General features: G+C 39.5%; 1 protein-coding gene across 1 annotated transcript in view; it reads right to left on the bottom strand.

Moving 5' to 3' along the window:
• Window positions 1–1,661: 1,661 nt before the first annotated feature.
• TIE1 (tyrosine kinase with immunoglobulin like and EGF like domains 1) overlaps window positions 1,662–19,710 on the bottom strand; it is a 32,540-nt gene continuing 14,491 nt past the window's right edge. The window contains exons 7-23 of the mRNA XM_029283212.1: window positions 18,919–19,047; window positions 16,576–16,721; window positions 15,974–16,118; window positions 15,398–15,553; window positions 13,743–13,880; window positions 11,929–12,219; window positions 9,963–10,253; window positions 9,425–9,707; window positions 9,134–9,384; window positions 6,228–6,338; window positions 4,338–4,528; window positions 3,806–3,919; window positions 3,559–3,629; window positions 3,099–3,139; window positions 2,511–2,607; window positions 2,149–2,248; window positions 1,662–1,736 (exon numbers count right to left, since the gene is read on the bottom strand). Of these exons, the coding sequence (XP_029139045.1) occupies window positions 1,665–1,736; window positions 2,149–2,248; window positions 2,511–2,607; window positions 3,099–3,139; window positions 3,559–3,629; window positions 3,806–3,919; window positions 4,338–4,528; window positions 6,228–6,338; window positions 9,134–9,384; window positions 9,425–9,707; window positions 9,963–10,253; window positions 11,929–12,219; window positions 13,743–13,880; window positions 15,398–15,553; window positions 15,974–16,118; window positions 16,576–16,721; window positions 18,919–19,047 (2,627 nt within the window). The 3' untranslated portion in view covers window positions 1,662–1,664. The remainder of the gene's footprint in view (window positions 1,737–2,148; window positions 2,249–2,510; window positions 2,608–3,098; window positions 3,140–3,558; window positions 3,630–3,805; window positions 3,920–4,337; window positions 4,529–6,227; window positions 6,339–9,133; window positions 9,385–9,424; window positions 9,708–9,962; window positions 10,254–11,928; window positions 12,220–13,742; window positions 13,881–15,397; window positions 15,554–15,973; window positions 16,119–16,575; window positions 16,722–18,918; window positions 19,048–19,710) is intronic.

A 19,710-nucleotide genomic window follows, 5' to 3' on the forward strand; every position in this document is an offset into this window, starting at 1 on the left:
AACAAAAAAAAAAAACATCTTTGGTAAAACATTCATCTTAATTCTACCCAGTAATAAAAGTTATAGTTTGTCCCATCTTAATAAGTCTTTTTTAAAATATCATTCCAAAGAGGCATAAGATTAATTTGAGGTCTGGTTAACATGTTTGAAGGAAATTCCTGTGTAACTCCCTTTCTAGGAATCTTATGAGTTTGTGGCTTAGACTGAGAAGAAGAAGAGAGATTTTTTGCCTTTCCTTCTTTCCTTCCCATGCTTCATAGAAGGGAATGAGAATGGGTCTGCCCTCCTTTTTCTTGTTCATGTCTCAAGGATGCCAGGCACTTGTTCCAGTTTCTTCACTAGGCACTTAGTATATCTAGTGGCAAATCTAAGAACTAGAATTTCAATACTGGACTCACTGTCATATGGCCCTATCTCAAGAATTCTCATCATGAAATGAGAAAAAAGGCATAGAGAGCAAGCAAGCTGACTTAATGCAGAATATGCATTCCTGATATGCAGGAACCATTACCTAGGCAAAAAGGGTTGAACTATTTTTTAAGTCAAGAGTGAGGGGGAAAACATTTGGAAGCAACTCAGACAGATGCCTCCCTAATTCACTCTGAGTGTCAGACCTGTCCCAGCTTGGATGTTTAGGAAAAAAAGACCCTTGACTCCATTCGTAGCGAAATGTATACTTTTACTAAAGCCAAGTGGTTACAGTGTAGGAAAAGCCAGATCTGAAAGTCCCTGTGTAAAGCTGGTAGGTTTTCCCTCTCCCAGGCCCTCCCCCTTGGTCATTTTGCTAGTGTCCAATAAAGTTCAAATTAGTTGTTTTGATAATAGTTCTAAAGTTTGGCGCCTCTTTGGAAGGCGTTCACGTTCCTTTCCGATGCTCGTGTCCTTGGATCATTCAACTATTGTCTCTGGTTGGCACTTCTGGTTCTTGTCATCCCCCCTTCCCATCTTTTATGGTAGGTTGCCATCAAAGTGAACCACAGCTGAAGCGGTGTGATGGCAGATCTGTCAGATCTGTCAATTCAATCAGATTCACAAGATTCCATAATTGTAGTCAGTCTCAATAAAAGTAGCTTTAGTTTTTCTCAATAAAAGTAGCTTTAGTTTTTCTGTGGAGTTGTTTTCCTGATCTCAGTTTGTTAGTGGGGCTGACAAAACTGACCATTATGGATAGATGTTATTCCTTGGAGAATTGGGTTCTGGAAGGAATTGCACTGTTTGCCAACTGCCCAACCTTTTCAGTAATATTGTCCAAGGAATTTTGCAGTAACATGAGTCTGCCCTTTCTTGTATGGTGTGCATTGTAATCACAATGCCCTTGACTGGGTCCCACACTTCTTAAGACCTTTTTTCTTCATTATGGTGGAGCAGTTTAGACATGTTCTCCCTTGGAGTGAGGGGCCTCTCTCCTACACAGAAAATACCTTTAATGTTTGATTTTCAAAAGCTCCATATTTTGGAACAATCCATTCAAGGGTATTCTCCTCCATCCTAAGGAAAGTTGACAAGTTAGATTCCTGCAGGATCTTCTAAACTAACAGCATCCAACTGTACACTGTGCCCAGCACAGTCTGTATGATAAGTTGCTGATATCACCAAGAGGCAAATGCATAAGAAAGTCCCAATCATCTGGGCTATATTTATTGCCATTGTTGAAAGTTAAGTCGTCATGCCTCCTCAGCCGTTGCATCAATTCCTGCATAAGTGAAGTTCTCAAATAATGCCATGTTCACATATGCCTGGCAAAGGAGAAACAGAATCATATTAAAGGCTACTCAATAGGGAGATTTCTTCTCATCCTTGGTTTGAAATTACATTTTCCTCTTAGTTTTGATTATATACTAAAGGATAATAGTAACTCACTATTTAGCCTTACATTGAAATAGTGCTAAAAGTAAACTCTATACCATGCCTTGGGACAATCGCTTGATATACTCCTACTGGTTTATATCTCTAAGGACTACCTGTATCCCATCATTCTGAAGTAAATTGAGAGATACAGTTGACACTGTGTCTTTTTCAACTGAAGCCATGAAAATAGTGCATTGACTATTCTATTGGTAACATTGGTCAATGGTATCTGATTATAAACACTCCAGAGCTCACAGTAATTGTTTAGATCACAGTAGGACAATCTTTTGATATCAATACCTTCCTAGCTTCTAGCATGCGAATGAGCTGCACTGAGATCTGAGCAAATGGTGGACGTTCATATGGCCGGTCCCGCCAGCACTGACGCATTAATTCATACCTGCAGGAGGAAGTGACAAATTAAAAACAACAATGACAAAACATTGAGGATAGAGGAAATGCCAGGATAGTCTACCCTGAAAAGCTAGTCTGTTTTCACTTCTCTTAAGCATTTCCACAAGAATGAAACAATGAGAACATGTGAAAACCAAGTCCTAGTCTGCCAGTTACCATCAACGGAATATGGTTGAATATGTAATATAATTAGAAGATAGAAAATGAAATATGCAGAAAGTGGATGTTTGAACAAGGCTTCCACTTACACTTCATCATCACAATTGAGAGGCTTCTCCATGCGGTATCCTTGTGGCAGCTTTTCATAAAGCTCAGCACATGTCATGCCACAATATGGTGTCCCTCCTAACAAGAGGAAAGACAGATAAGATGCCCCATCTACCCATTTGGGGATATAATGCACATGTATAGTAGCCTTTAATTTCCAGGACAAAGCTGGTATCTTAATACTGCCATCTCTTCCAGAACTGTCCATTTCTACATTAGAACCATCTTATCTTTTGTCTCCACCCAGTGAAAAGTGTAGCATGTTTGAAAATATCAAAGCAACAAGCATGAGATAGGAACTTATGTACACTTTGTCTTCTCCCTTAAGAGAATCCTCAGATTGTCCACACTTTGTGCTTGCTTCAACCATGAATGTTTTAATCTAATTACTTCATCTTGCTGAGACGAAATGAAGAAGGTTTTTTTTGCCACAGAGAGAAATATGAGGAAGTGGAACTTATGAGAAGAACAAGCTGTACAAAGCAGTGTGGGGCCCAAGTAGGATGGTGACTATGGAAGGACAATTGAGGGAACAAAGTCCAGCCTGTTCTCACTAGATAGGAACTTACCCAGGCTCACAATTTCCCACAAAAGGACCCCAAAAGACCACCTGAAACAGAAAGATAAGTTAGGATGTGGGCTGTGGACCTTTAGTATATTTAGCTTAGTAATAGAATGTGTTGATTTTTTTTTTACATTTATTTTGGTTTTGGTTCCTTACTTAATCTACAAAGGAAAAGAAAATATTAAAAACTCAGTATCTTCTGTTTACCAATTGTAAGTCATTTTACATGTCTTTCAACATCTAAAAACTTGCTGGATGTCAGCCCCTATACGTTCTAGCTAGCATGAACAATCTTCCTAGAGGACAGCTACGTTGTTGGAAATGCTTGAATCAAACATTGGTCACAACGTACCTTACTTATTATGTCAGCTGAGAAAAGGATCAAAAGACTTTGTGGAAGATTGAGCAGTGCCTACCACTTGAAATGTGAGGTGAACCCTGTTCCCAAAGGATAGGATACTCACACATCACTCTTAGTTGTGTATACACTGTAATTCAAGGATTCAATGGCCATCCAACGAACTGGTAAACGTCCCTGCAACATTTTTTGAAAAATAAGAAGCAGGGGAAGGAGAGACAACAAAGAAAAAGATATGGAACACTGTTTTCTTCAAAATAGAAAAGAAGCATGGGCAATGTGGGAGAGTGTTTCTCAAGGAATATTCTAGTTATTCTAATTCCCACTTAGCTGTGATTCTCTACCAAACTCACCATTGTCTTCTTTACATAAACTTCTTCTCCTCGGGACAAACCAAAATCAGCAATCTTGGAGGTCAAGTTTTCACCAACCAGTATATTTCTGGCAGCTAGGTCTCGATGGATAAACTAGGAAAGAGGCAACAATAAAAATTCATATAGCTATTGGCAAAGAATGCCACTGTTTTATAGGCAATGACAACAGTCACATGTTCTCCTGTGAATGGACTGGAATTCCTTGGTGCATCTCAAACCTAACATTTCTCAAGGATTTCTTTGAAAATGCATGACCATCCGTGATTCAAAATTCTAACTCATTCGGTTCTAATTCATACTAGGACAATACCCAGTTGCTTCTATCGGTCGCTCTCCAAATTCCCAATAATTCCTTCTGAAAACATTTGCACTATTTTAGTCCTGTGAAGTCATTCTCCAGAATGGTCACAGTTCTACCATTCTGTGTTTGTGAAACACAGCAGAAACAGGAACTGGATATACAAATGACTGATCAGTGAGTCCAGAGACTCGGGCTGCTTGGCATACAGACCTGTTTTTCACTCAGATACTGCATGCCTTTGGCTACATCAGATGCAAACTGCAAGAGCTGCTGGGATGTGAGGGTTGAGGCCGTCCCATGCTCTCTGGCAAAGGCAGGATCTGTCTCCAGCACTCGGCTTTTGCGTAGGAAGTCCAGCAAATTCCCATAGGGTGCATATTCAATAGCGATGTATAAGTAACCTAGAAGGTTAGGCCAAAGTCTGTCAAACTGTGTCATCTCAGTACCTCAGCACTTGTAATTATTATAATACATGTATTATTGATCTTTTTATTAATGTTTCCTAATATAATAGGAATATACTTTGACCACCACCCAAAGATTTGTTGATTGAGCCACCTGCTGCAATCTTGACGGCTTTTCCTGACAACTAGCTCATTTAAACAAAGTGTCTGCACTCCATTCAAATCATATTTTTGAGTGAATTAGGGAGAGAACAAAAAGTGATCCAACCACTAAATGGTGCCAAGTGAAACACGATCTCTTTCTACAGATTTGATTATTTGTGTGCAGTTGTGTACAGATTCAAAATAACAGTGAATAGGGCAGGTGGAGAAGGTTGAAGCCCTTCCAGTTGTTTGCCTCTTCCTCTTTCCTCCCTCCACCCAGACAGGAAATGTTTGAAGAGTATAATTTTTGCAAAACTATTGCCTGAAAGGGGTTGAAACTTCTGCTCCTATGATATTTACCTTTTTTCTTACTTTGAATATGCAAACAACATAAATAGTATGTAAAACGTTTACAAAATTATGTCATATTTTGTATTTATCTTTAGAACAGCATTTACTGTATATACAGTTCATCTTCCTGTATGCTTTTAGAGCAGAGATAATCTATGCAGATTCTAACTGTTCATGTGCTGCTCCCTGGTGGTCAATATATTGGTGATTATTTCAGCTTCTGTTCACTTAAAAATTTACTGAAATAAAACGTTTGGACATGCATGCTGTGCATAGATAGGTTTGCTCTAACATAGTTCATTGTATATATTAAAATGCATTTGCTGTTTTAATGCCATTCCCCCAGTGTAGAGAGACAGTTTGGATAGTCTGTTTTCCTTTGCTGGTCTATCAATTCTATGCAGCAGGACCTGTGTGGATGGTATTTGCTTCAGGAGACACATCCTTCTGCCTGGTCCTATCAGTTAAATATTGAGCAGTACCATTCTGGGCCCATCAGCTGATGTTCCTCAGGTACCGTTTTGTTCATACGGATGCTGTCTGTATTGTAATAACATATAGGAAGGTCCTACTTAAGAACCACCCTCATGTAAGGTGAGAGGGATGCAGGTTAGAAGGCTGGCTTCCACGATTCAGGTTCTGGGGAAAGAATGTGGACTGAAGACATCTCTGAAAGAGCAGTGTTGATAACCATGGCAAAAATGTGAAATCGTTTTTCTTTCCCCTCCTCTTTTCTGCACTTTTTATTTGCTGCTTTTATTCTTTTGGATTTTCAATCTATATTAATTTTTATCTGTTTAATTGTAATGTTTAATAAAATTACTAAAAAAAGAAATGAAGAGAGAAAGAAATGTTAATGGCCAGGTAAGAGATTACTAAAAAAAATCATTATTTTGATCTCTTCAGCCATAGATAGCATTTGTGGAACGATACTTCAACCAATATGCTGTAGTTTAGGAGAAAAAACGCAGACAAATGGAAATAATGGTGAGTACTGAAAATAATCTTATGCTCTTATTTTTTTCTTAATCTAAATCAAGGGTGGGGATCTATGGCCCTTTTATGATTTATGAACTTCAACTGCCAGCATGGCTGGCTCAGGAATTCTAGAAGTTGAAGCCGGCAAGTCATAAAAGGGCCATGGTTCCCCACCTCTGATCTAAGTCCAGAGATTATTTTGTGTTGAGTCACTGGCACTCACCCTTGTTCTCGCAGGCTCCCAGCAAGTTGATGATGTTGGGATGATGCCCCAGCTTGCAAAGAACTTCAAGTTCACCAGCAAAATCCCGGTGATCATTCTCAGAGGCAAATTCTGAAATATAGATGAGGATGTCAATTTTGTCAAATTCAGTTAGGAAAGCTAGCTAGCATGAGGATTATAACAGATGGCCTGTTTGGTAGGAAAGATTTTCAGCTCATAGCCCCTGGCATCTTCATGTGTGAATAGTCACAACTATTCCTCCTGTCCAGTGGTGGGATTCAAATATGTGAACAACCGGTTCTCTGTGTGGATGCCACTTCCGGACGTCCATTCTGGGCCTAGCTACCGGTTCTACCGAAGTGGTGTGAACCGGCTGAATCCCACCACTGCTTCTGTCTCAGAATCAGCAGAAAATATGTGTGCATAAATTGTACTACTCTCATAGCTCACTGCGGAGCTTATTCAGTAAAGATGCCTGTAAGTGGTGCTTTAAGGTAACTCATAGGTTAAGGTAGAACAAGTTAAGAAAAGGTATCGGTGGATTTCCTGCCAACTGGGAAAAAAAATTCAGCAATTGCTGTTAATAATATAGGTTGGAGGTGAGAAAGAAGAAGATTTGGACATCTATCTAAACTTGATCAACAAGTGGGTGGAAGCATCATAGTAAACCAGGAGAGGAGCTTTCTTGATTTAATTAAAGCCTTTCATTTGTTAGACTTACTGGGATTAAGCATGGGAAGATTTCCCTGCCAGGTTTCTGACCACATTGGTAAGTTCTGGGCAACTAGAGATCTGGCAGAGGGAAAAAAAATTTCACCACTGCCGTTCCTCTTAGGCCTTGGTAACTTGCTAAACAGCTTGTAGGGCTGGGAAAGTTGCAGGAGAAATGGGGAGAAATGGCTTTTTCTTGCCAGGTCTCAAATCCCAAAGTTCCATGCTGTACAATCAGAAATGTGGCAGATATAAGGAAAAAGCCCAGTTTGAAAGAGGCAGACTCTTCCACTGACACATGCAGAATAGCTCTGCAAATTTGCACTTGCTACAGGGGATCGGGTGTGCCTATAGCAGTCCTGGGAAGATCCCAGCTCCTGGGGCTGTTAGAATTATTTTTACTGTGCCACAGATCCTTGGGAGAAGAGAGAAAACGTTGTACCGCTGAATTTAAGCTGCCTTTGGTAGGCTGGGGATGAAATAAAGGCTGTCAGAATACGTCCTTCAAAAACAACTAGCAATGCATCTTTGTGTCATGATTTGCAGGCTGTGAAGATGAGCCCACTCCATATCGGAATTGTCAGGACTGAGCTAGATCAACATATTTGTTATCTGATTTGGTATAAAGCAGCTGCATATATTATCTTAGGACTAGTTACATGATACATAAAATACATATTACGTAAAATTCCTTTGATATTTCTTCACCTAATGTACAATTAAATCTAGATCATAATAGAGGGGGAGGATATCCTTACGATTTTCTCATCTCCTAGTTTATAACTATTACACACATCCAAACATTTTCTTTTTTATTTTTAGAACTCTGCTGTTTTCCAGGTGAAGTTAATCTAGAAGACATTCTTTCAATGGACCATTTTTATATTGAGTATTTTCCACCTTCTTTTCATTTTAGCTATGGAAGTTGGGCTAGAACATAATCCTTGGAGTGCTATGAAAATAGAAAAGTTTTGGCAATATTAGTTACAATCATTCAGGGGAACAAAGACTTACTGCATCCATGTGTTGAATCTACATGTCTAAATTTTACGATGCAATATATGAAATCAGCTGCGATTGAATGGCTCCCTAAGCTTCTCTTTCTGTGAGAGCAAAGTATCAAATATATTTCCATACTACTGTCAGTTTTTGAGGGAGGCCAGATCAGGAAACAGACACTTCCTGAACCACTGGATCTCCATTGTTATGGGGTAGTGTTTCTCAACTTTGACAACTTCAAGATGTATGCATTTCAACCTCCAGCATACTGGCTGGAGAATTCTAGGAGCTGAAATTCACACATCTTAAAGTTGTGAAGACTGTTGTTATATAGGGTATAATAATAGGATCTTGAACGTCTTGCACAATGTTCCTCTTTCCCTCCTATAGCAGAGACTGAGAAGGTGGTGGCTGTTCTTAGGTGGCAGAGTGTAAAGGTTAAAGCATTTGAAAAAGGCTGACGTTTTGATCTTTCACTATCCAGCTATCTTTCAGGAAGGCGGCATAAATAAATTAATCTTGTGTTCTGAGGTAATTCTGAGGTAATTGATTCTTAATAGTGTTATGGTAATTGTTCTGTTTTGCTCGTTTTATCTTTACCTTTTTATAATTATGAAGCCCTTTGTGAAGAAGGAGTATAAAGATGGTTAATAAGTAAATGAATAATTAAGTAACTAAATATTTCTCTAGTTTCTTATATAGATTTAGATTTGAGGGGAGGAATAGAATAGAATAGAATAGAATAGAATAGAATAGAATAGAATAGAATAGAATAGAATAGAATGATGGAATTGGAAGAAATCTTGGAGGTCTTCTAGTCCAGCCACCTGTTCAGACAGAAAACCCAGTACCATTTCAGTCAAATAAGGAATTGTTATGAAACTAGTTTCATCCATTTAACTATGTGATGCCAATATATTCTAAATATCCATGATTTTATAGCCTCAGATACCCTTTAATTTGTCCTCTGAGCAAGCGCCCTTGGCTTCCTCTGTGTAAGGAGAGGCTGGTGCATCCGTTATCTGCTAGAGGAGAATCTTGCATTGTATAGGAAGAATTTGTATTTATATTGTTGTTATTAACATTTCTCCCCTGACCGCCAGCTAAAAGGTCAGGAATCAGAGCTGGTGGTCTAATCATTCAACCAGTCTGCTAGAGAGGGAAGGGTTATCCAATAGCCTTAACAGACATCTCACCTTTCAGCATCTTGATGGCAGCATTCATTCTCAGGCCATCTTTCTTGATCATGGCTCGGATGACTTGTCCAAAGTTCCCTTCCCCTATCATGTCCTCAAACTTGATGTCTTCCCACTCCAGGATGGGATAGCTGAGTGGCTCAGGCTGTGGTTTGGGCCGGCGGGTCAAGGTCAGGGTGCCTGAGTTGAATTGCAGAATAGTTTCTTCTCCCTGTGAGAGGATTTGGGGGAGAGAATGGTTGCAGGTAACCCTGTGGACCAGACAGGTCAGCAGCATGGGGACACAAGTACCAGAGAGCCAAAGAATGAGGATGCTGATGGAAAGGAGTCAAGATCATTGGAGAAGTGAAGGCGAATGGGCCAGGGACAACAGCACTTACTGAGCCAGACTGGTAGGTAAAGGTGCGGCGGCGATGAAAACAATTCTTCTTGATGAGGAAAAGGGCCAGGAGAGCAAACAATATGGTCAGGCAGGTGACAGAGACAGAGCCCACAATGGCTAATATCAATTGCTGGTCCATGATAGACGGAGGCAAGTTTTTACTTTCTAGGGTAGGCACTTGGCTCAGGGCTCCTGTGGGACAGAAATTAAATGATTGGCTTTGTGGTACACACCCAACAAACAATACAATAAAGATGGCTTTTTGCTACTTGTGGGTTCTTAAGCTGTTCTGCCTCCAGGCTAAATTTGCCAAGATCGTTGCCATTGCTTGTTTGGAGAATCTTGGTCAAAGCATGCTAGATGTATGTGAAACTTTCTCTGCCAATATTCTCCCCCTTCCAATTTTTCATTGCACCATCCAACCAAATAAGCTTTTGGCCCACTCACCATCACCCAGGATTTCAGCTTTCGCAGGCTCGCTCCACTCGCCCAGTACGTAAGACTTGGCTCGCACCCGAAACTGGTAGATTGTGCTGGCATTAAGCCCTGTGATAATCTTTGTGGTATCCCTGCCATTCTCTGTGTCTATCCAGTGTGGATCATTGCTGCCTCCCAGCTGTTGCACCTCTACAATGTATTTGTTGATGCCCCCATTAGAGTATTCAGGAGCTAGCCAGGATAGCCTGATGGAGTTATCAGAGAGGGGGTTCACCAAGAGAGAGCGTGGTGATGAGGGTCCTGAGAGAGGAGGCAAATAGCACAGCTGTTAGCTCTGCAATCGATCTTTTTGGCCTGGAATATATGCCCACGCGGTGCCACAATCATCTAGGCACTTGGGACCTTCTATCAGAGTAACCTAGCACAGGGGTCTTCAAACTTGGCCCTTTTATGACTTGTGGACTTCAACTCCCAGAATTCCTCAGCAAGTCATAAAAGGGCCAAGTTTGAAGACCCCTGGCTTAGCATATAGATAGTCCTCGACTTACAACATTCGTTTAGTGCGTTTGAAGTTACAACAGCACTGAAAAAAGTGCTTATGACTGTTTTTCACACTTATGACCTTTACAGCATCCCCTGTATTTATGACAATTGTACTGTCCTGGGGTCATGTAATCACCATTTGTAATCTTCCCAACTGACTTCCGAAAAGCAAAGTCAATGGGGGAAGCCAGATTCACTTAAGGACCACATGATTCACATAACAACTGCAGTGATTTGCTTAACAACCGTGAGAAAAAGGTAATAAAGTAGGGCAAAAATCACTTAACAATTGCCTTGCTTAGTAACAGAAATTTCGGGCTCAATTGTGGTCATAAATCGAGGACTACCTGCATAAGGAACAGTCTGTTTCGTTTAAGAATTCCCTTTTGTGGTTGAATCTCCAATCCAGCACATTTTCTTGCCATTTTTAAACATTACTAAAAATCCACAGAATAATTTTCGGATCAGATCCAAAGATAATAGAAAAGCTATCTACAGTGTCTAAGCTGGCTGAGATATGTCATTAACTTTTAAAGGCCTGGTGTGTTTCTGAAAGCTCTGGGCTCTTTGCAATGTAGCGACTTTTCCCAGCAATTCTTGAAATCACCATGGAACCAGGCGACATTCTTCTAGTCCAGGGGTAGGCAACCTTGGCTCTTTTATGACTCGTGGACTTCAACTCCCAGAATTCCTAAGCCAGCATGGCTGGCTCAGGAATTCTGGGAGTTGAAGTCCACGAGTCATAAAAGAGCCAAGGTTGCCTACCCCTGTTCTAGTCTTTGAGGAGCGAGAGTTGCTGTAAGAACATCAGGCATTTGAAAAGTGTTTAAAAGTGTTTAAAAAGATATAAAATGTAAGTATAGAGAATAAATGCAATCTTTACATGTTCTTATTACAGACTATTACAGATTATATATGCTAGCTGACTTTTATTCAATGATCCAATCGTGGAACTGCTGCAGATTCTACACAGAATTCACCTCCTTCTGAGGCAGGGGCTCCGGGGCTCAAAGGGATTTGACTAGCCGGGTTGTCATCATACTGGAATACAATGAGTAGCTACTTCATGATACCCTCAGCTTCCCATAGCAAAACAGGAAATTCAAAGAAATTACTGCACGAGAAGAGGTCTCTTGTGTTGTATGACAGCTGGCTTTAAAAAAACAACCCCAAATTCCTTCCCACTGCTGATTGAGATGGATGATAAATAGATGGAGAGATGGAGAGACAGGCAGACAGACTGACAGAGATCAGTGAGAAAGAATTTGGATTTTTTTAGGCCATCTGTCGTACAACACAAGACTAAAAGTCTGGCATATTTTAAAACCCTGATCTGTGATATAATACTTATTGTCCAAAGGATCACTTGGATTATATTGAGTACCCCACTCTAAAGCCATCCTGTTCATTTTGCAAGTGACAGATTTCTTACCTTTACTGTTGATCATGAATGTGTGGAGATCAGATGGTGGTCCCAAGCTGGTACAGTGATAGACCATTACTTCTAGGCTATAGTCCTCCTTGAATTTGAGATTCGGAATATATGCTGACTGCACAATCATGGAAGTAACATTTTCTTGATGTACAAGCTCTTTGGATGCATCATAGAGCCTGACAAGAAATCCCGAACCCACATTGTCACTTTTGGGCAAATTCCAGTTTACACGTAGATTGTTGCTCCCTTCAAAAAATGAACCTTCAATTACAGGTTTGGCTGTTGGTTCTATATGAAATAGAGAAATATATAAACCCATCAATCTGATTCTTTTTTCAGTAGCAGAAAGGAGCAAGGAATTCTGAATTCCTCCATCAAGAACTTTGTGTAGAATTCCCTTCTCAATGGTTTTTAATACAGCACACAATTACACTTTCTGCAATGTCAACAGTATATTAGCTGCTTTACCAAACTTAAGAAGTCACTATCCCTACCCCAAAGATGGTCAAAGATAGCACCACTCAGCTGCAAGGCATTTTCTTTTCCAGCAATCAGAGAAGGTAATGCTAGCTGAGAAGAGAGGTGAGCAGTTCTCCTTGTATAAACCAAAAATGCCATGTACAGGAAGTGTCTTCTTTTCCTGTCCCTTTCACTAATTTTGAGGGTGACATCTCATCTCCCCTTACTCAAAATATCATATCCTGCAGATAAAACTAGATACAAGCAGATTTTCGTTCCACAACTTAAAATGAAGAAGATAGCAGAATTGGGAGCAATTAGCCAGTTTCTGACTTTATTACAGTGACTTACTAAATTGCTCCATTTTTGCTACATTTTCTGAGTTGCAATTTTCTGGGCAATGTGGAACTGGTTTGCTATTGCCTTCTTCCAGATTTTTTTTTAAAAATTCCCAGTTGTATCAATAGAGACTATTTGCAGTTCAAGGCTGAAATGAGGGGTCCTTGGTGCTCTCTGGGCTTGGTTGTTTTCTTGCAGATGTTTCATTGATGATATTACCTAATTTGAGTGATGAGACTCTGCAAGAAAACAATCAAGACCAGAGAATACCAAAGACTTCTCAAATACCAGTTGTATCTGATCCTGTAAAGCTTTTCAAAATTAGCCAACTGGGGTAGGTGCCAAACTGCCAAATTGAAAATGCTAGCATGTTATAGACAAGAAGCAATGGGTGGAAACTAATCAAGGAGGGAAGCAACCTAGAACTAAGGAGAAACTTCCTGACAGTGAGAACAATTAACCAGTGGAACAACCTGCCTCCAGAAGCGGTGAATGCTCCAACACTGGAAATTTTTAAGAAGAGACTGGACAGCCATTTGTCTGAAATGGTATAGGGTTTCCTGCCTGAGCAGGGGGTTGGACTAGATGACCTTCAAGGTCCTGTCCAACTTTACTACTACTACTACCACTACTACTACTACTACTACTACTACTACTACTACTACTATTATTATTATTATTATTATTATTATTATTATTATTATTATTATTATAATATATTAAAAAAGGAGGATTAAAGCAAATTCAAAGAGCTTGGATCGACATTAAGGAAAAAAATTGGTTCCAAGCCAGAACAAATAGATCCCTTTTTATTCACAATCTGATTGTTCCTAAGAACACATTTTAGAGAACATAAAATGCAAAATAAAGTCTACACCCATTGGTAAAAATTGACTTTTTCTCTTTGTCTTATATTTCTTCTTTGCTTTCTCTTTAATCTTTAATCTCATAATCTTTCTCCTTCTCCCCCACCCTAAAACTATAGATCTGAGAAATAATTACTAAGCACTTACCTTTGCAATCTGTTGCCATGATAGTACTTGGGCCTGTGGCACCTTCTCCTCCCTCTCCAGGACGTGTTAGCTGGACCTTAACAATGTAGGCTGTGACAGGTCGCAGGTTCATGAGCGTGATGTTCTGGATGTTATCAACTGCTGATCAGTATAGAAGCCATTAATTCAAGGGTTTCATCTATTTTCATCTGTTTTATCTATTTTCTATTACAGAAAACTCAATGGGCAGAACCCTTTAACTGGGATCAACAGCTCTCTGCTCCACCTAACAATAATCCATTTTCTGTTACAATCTATTGCAGAGAGAAACATTATTAGTTCTAGGTTCTCTGAAGTATTCCCTGAGGAATAATATATATTATGGAGCTCTTGTTTATATTGCTAAATACAACTTGTAATTTCATGACTGGCTGGGCAGACACCCTAGAAATCTAGAACCTGGAATCTACTAGTTTTTTGTCTGGATGGCTAAGAAGAAGTATACCCAAATTAGATGTAGGATTAGATCCAAAGGAATATTTAGTAGATACTTGCAGTGGAAAAAAAGGGTGAGAAAGTTATTTTATGATTCTTCCAGTCCACTCTAAGAAATGCTTTAGATGGCTGAGGAACCATCTTCAGAATTAATGCCAAAAGCTGCTGGAGAAACAGATTAGCAATAATATTCTCCATATAATTCTTCTTCAGTGCTGGTTCCAAGGAAACCCCAGGATGTTTTGATGTTTAGCAACTTGCTGCTTTGAATTGACATGAGACTACAGGCAGTCCTCAACTTACAACCATTCGGCTAGTGACCATTTGAAGTTACCACGGCACTGAAGAAAGTGACTTACAACTGTTTTTTACACTGATGACTGTTGCAGCATCCCCATGGTCACATGACCCAAATTTGGATGCTTGGCAATTGGTTCATATTTATGACAGTTGCAGTGTCCCGGGGTCATGTGACCACCTTTTGCAACCTTCTGGCAAGCAAAGTTAATGGCGAAGCTAAATTCACTTAACAGCCATGTTACTAACTTAACAGCTACAGTGATTCACTTAACAACTGTGACAAGAAAGGTCATAAAATGGAGCAAAATTCACTTAACTGTCTCACTTAACAACAGAAATTTTGGGCTCAATTGTGGTCATAAGTTCAGGACTGCCTGTATTTGCATGTTTGAGCTCTAAGGTGAAACAGGATACTGAGATCCTACTCTTTACAGAATATTCCTTTCTCCATTGAAAGCAATCTATGAAATCAAAGCCAGAAGAAATGCCCCACATAAACATAAACATTTTTGCAATAGTGGCAAATATCTGTAGCTCGAGTGTAGGATGAAGGTGAAGGTTCGCTCTCTGAGTTTGTGGTTTGGCTTCCAAACGTTTCATTACCAGGTTAGGTAATATCTTCAAAGGAGTTTGATCCCCTAAACTCTGCTGAAGATGTTACTTGCCTGGTAATGAAACATTTGGAAACCAGCCCACAAGCTCAGAGAATGAACCTTCACCCACATAAACAACCTTAGGGAATTGAAAATCTCTTTAATTGGAATAAAAAGAGATAAATAATAGAGGGAGGATTGGAAGGGATCTGAAAAGTCCAGTTCCAGCCAACATATCAAGGATATGCCATGAAAGTCATCTCATCCCAGATACAACAAATTCCTTACCTTCAATAGATGACCAGCTACTTCCAATCTGAGGTTTATATAGAACTTTGATGGAGATGAGGGGTCCGTCACCTACAATAGGCCCCGCAGGGGATATCACCAGCTGTTGGCTCTTTTTGGCCAGAAGTCTGGGAGGGTATAATGGCACTGGAGGCACTAAAGGAGAGAACGGTTGGAGAATTCATTACAAATGAGTACAAAAAGGGTAAGATTGTATCTCCTGCTTTGATGGGGAAATCATTTGATAAAAAAAAATATCTGGATCAATAATTTCTCAAATCACTGTTCCCTGGACTGTACTTGGCACAATCCTTCTAACAATCCTTACCTGGATTAAAAATCCAATAATATTTTCCTTTGTTTGGGAACTAATACTTCAGTAAAATAGTAACCTTTCCTTAAACCACCCTTTGCCTGGATAAGTGTTAGTGGAAAGAAGCTACAGATAGAGTATCCTCTTAAATAGAGAACAATCAGAATAGGAGTAAACTTAGAAACTCTGGAAATATTTTAGTTATCTTTCTGTATCTCAGAAGCTTTAACTGTGATGTGTCATTACCTGTCCTGCCTTCTCACCTTTCACAGTAACTTTGAACTTGCCACTGTCTTGACCCCCAGTGGTAGAAACACGGCATTCCCAGAGGCCAGAGTCAGAAGAGACTACTTGTGACACTTGAAACTCACAGGTTGTCATGTCCTTTTCCATGATGGCTTTTGTGGGCTGAGGAGAGACAATAACACCATCATATCTTGCCAAAATCTGCTAAAAGACATTTGTGAGAAAACAACCACATTGTTGAAGCTCCATTCAGACATGGGACATCCTGAAATACCAATGTAGAAAAAATAATACAGTAGAAACTAGATGCCTTCTGAGAACTTGGTCATCTGGTCTAGTTTTCATGAACTCATTTGGAATTAGCCATTTTTGCAATTCATGACACAGCTATGACCGTGGCAGAGAAAAGGGGAGCGGGTGGTTCTGTTCATGCCAAAGAACAGGAGGGGTCACCAGAACCTGGTCAGAATTCAGAGGCAGGGGATCTTCTCGTCCTTGGTCACTGTTTGCAGTACTCAGAGAAAAGTTTACCTTAGTTGAGAATTGAGAAGGCGATAGACTTCACATGATTGTACAGTATCAGACAGAAAGTAAAGCACACAAATGGGCAAATTCTTACCATTATCACTGTTCCATCGGGCTTGCGTAGTTCAATGTTATCACGCACAGGAGGTGGATTGCCTGTTGCTATACAAGTAACTGTGGTCTGGGAGCCTAAGTTAAACTCCAAGTGAGACGCCAAGTTGATGATCTGGGGTATACGGTCTTGGCAGAAAATATCATAATAAGGTTAACTCATTACAGTTGCACTGAAAAAGCTTTTTAACATACCTTATGATGTTTATCCACTCTCTCCATTTACATCTAATGAAATGTATTGGAGATATACCTTAACAGAATAGAATAGAATAGAATAGAATAGAATAGAATAGAATAGAATAGAACTGGAAGGGACCTTGGAGGTCTTCTAGTCCAGCCTCCTGCTCAAGCAGGAGTACTTATACCATTTCAGACAAGTGACTGTCTAGCCTCTTCTTAAAAATCTCCAGTGATGGAGCGCCCACGATTTCTGGGGGCAAGCTATTCCACTGATTAATTGTCCTCACTGTCAGGAAGTTTCTCCTTAATTCCAGGTTATATAATGTATGAATTATTACTCTTATTTTGAAATATATAAAAACAAATTAGCATCCACTGGGATTATGGCAATGGATAAAATGCACGCATGAACAATGAAAACTATTTCCCTAATGTTACCAAGAAAATGTCACGGATAGGTTCATGAAATCACTTAGAAGCAAATTTGATGCAAAAGGGAAATGCTTTATATTCATTAAACAGTGTATCCTCTGTGTACTTGTGTGAGGATATCTCTACATGTCTCTCACCAAGATCACAACCATTCATTAGTATTTCCTACTAAGAATGTATGTTTTGCTGTTCATAAGCATGTGGCTTTCTAGAAGTGGGGAGAGAGAACTGATAAGTATTAAATGGCAGGTTTAGGAAACCTGTTATTTAGAAATGCTGGTTGAGAGAATATAAAAGAAGGCATGCTGGAGACGGAATGGGACAACTTGCTGCAGACAACTTGCTGTGTGACAGCTTGCCACAGGGCAATTTAACAATTCAATTTAATTATTTTAAAAAAATTAAAAAATATTTTAATTTTTGTCATTCACATTTCATTCTATTCCTCCCTTTCCACCCTTTCTTTAATGATTGTATTCCACCATTTTTTTGATATTAGTATAACTCTTGTCCTGCCGCGAGTTGTCCCATGGCAAGTTGGCTGAGGCAAGTTGGCCACAGTGAATTGTCATAGACCCTGCTGGAGATGGCTGGAGAGAGAAAAAAGGGAAAAAAGGAGAAAGAAAGGAAAGGAAAATCAGAAGTCAGAAGTCCATCAAGACATACGACAGTCAAAGAAAGAAGGAGAAGCCACTCTGTGGAATCCATGAGGGCTGGAAGAAGGCTGGCAAAAATGATCCAGATATTCATGTTATCGGGTTTCCTGCCCGAGTAGGGGGTTGGACTAGAAGACCTCTAAGGTCCCTTCCAACTTTGTTATTCTGTTATTCACTCAAAGGAAAATTTCACTGGCAGAAGAGTGAAGTCTGAGATAGAGGAATGTAGTCATCTCAACAGGAGAACATGAATGACAGCTGTACCTACTGAGAGAAACTGGACCCATACCCATTTGCTTCCTGAGAAAAGCAAAATAAGTCTTTCTGGGGAAATAAAGAGGAAGCAGGGCAGGAAGAAGAGAGAGAAGAGAGAGTAAAAGTAACAGAAATCTAGGAACTAGGCTGTAAAGCAATACAAGTCAAGTCAGTCTTAACAGTAAATCAAGCAATACAAGTCAAGTCAGTCTTAACAGTAAATCAGTGAGGAGTAAAAACAGGATGGGTGAAATGGATTTACAGTCAGAGTGGAGAAAGTTTCAAGGCTAAAAGCTATAAGAAATCAAAAATATAAAGGGGTTTGAAGTGAAATAGGAAAACAAATAAAAAACATTCTTTTTAATATGTGAATATCTGATATATTTATATATAATTGTATATAATTAGTTTTTTTTGCCTTAAAAATCTAATATCCTGCCTGACTGCCACCATAAATTATAAAAGAACCTACCAGTTGAATCTGCAGCAAAGGGTGCAAAACAGGGCTGGCAACTTTAAGACTTGTAGACTTCAACTCCCAGAATTCCTCAGCTAGGCATGCTGGCTGGAGAATTCTGGGAGTTGAAGTACACAAGTTTTAAAGTTACCAAGTTTGGAGAGCCCTGGTCCCAAAGGTCAAGATGGTAGCCCTGATCATGTAATCAAACCCCAAACTTTCTTATGTGTGTAGCTGTCATCTTTTTTTTAACACCTCCTCCCTCTTCCCTGGAACCTAAATCATTACTTCATTTTGGGAAGATCTCAGGTATTCATTCATGTTCTTATCACTCTTGTTTTACCTGACTTTTCACAATGCTGTCCATGCCAACCAGATGAACAGATACAGCCGCTGAATCGATTGCAGGTGCCTCCATTCTGGCAGTTACACTCCAGGGTACAGTCAGGACCATATTTGCCAAGGGAACAAGCTGTGGAAAGAACAGAAGGATCAGAACTTCAACAATTCTACCCATTTTAAAGACCGAGCTTATTGGTCAAAGATAACATGACAGATTACATTTATTTTAGTTAGAGCATTCATTAATCTTTCTCCTTCTGATGGATAACAGATGCATGAGTATATTTTACATGTAGTTTATCCAGTTGTTTAACTGATGCAGTGTAATGAGAAAGAAGGATTTACAATAGGCTTCCTTCCTTCCTAAACATAATTTTTGAAAGAATACTTTTAATTTCCTACCAGGAATTTTTTCATACAATTTTCCATGCTACCAAACACAGTGAATAGTGTCTTTTTCTGATTTTAAACTATTACAGGAACCTATCAATATGTATATGTTGCTGGGAAGAGGAAAGTGTCAACTTTATCAATGTAGAATTCCTTCACTATTGCTCTTTACTCTCTGTGAAACTGAAACGTTCAAGGGAAATCCTTGTCAATTCCTTTTACAGTACTGTATATGGAGAACTTGCCAAGACTGGGGGCAATATGGATTGCATACAAACAGTCCTTGCTTAATGACACTCATTCAATGACTGTTTGAAGATATGATAAGGCTGAATGAATGGTACATATGACTGTGCTTCTAATTGTGGCCATTTCAGCATCCCCGTGGTAATGTTGTCAGAAG

Source organism: Protobothrops mucrosquamatus, unplaced genomic scaffold, assembly GCF_001527695.2.
Source record: "Protobothrops mucrosquamatus isolate PMUCROS unplaced genomic scaffold, P.Mucros_1.0 scaffold39, whole genome shotgun sequence".
NCBI lineage: Eukaryota > Metazoa > Chordata > Lepidosauria > Squamata > Viperidae > Protobothrops > Protobothrops mucrosquamatus.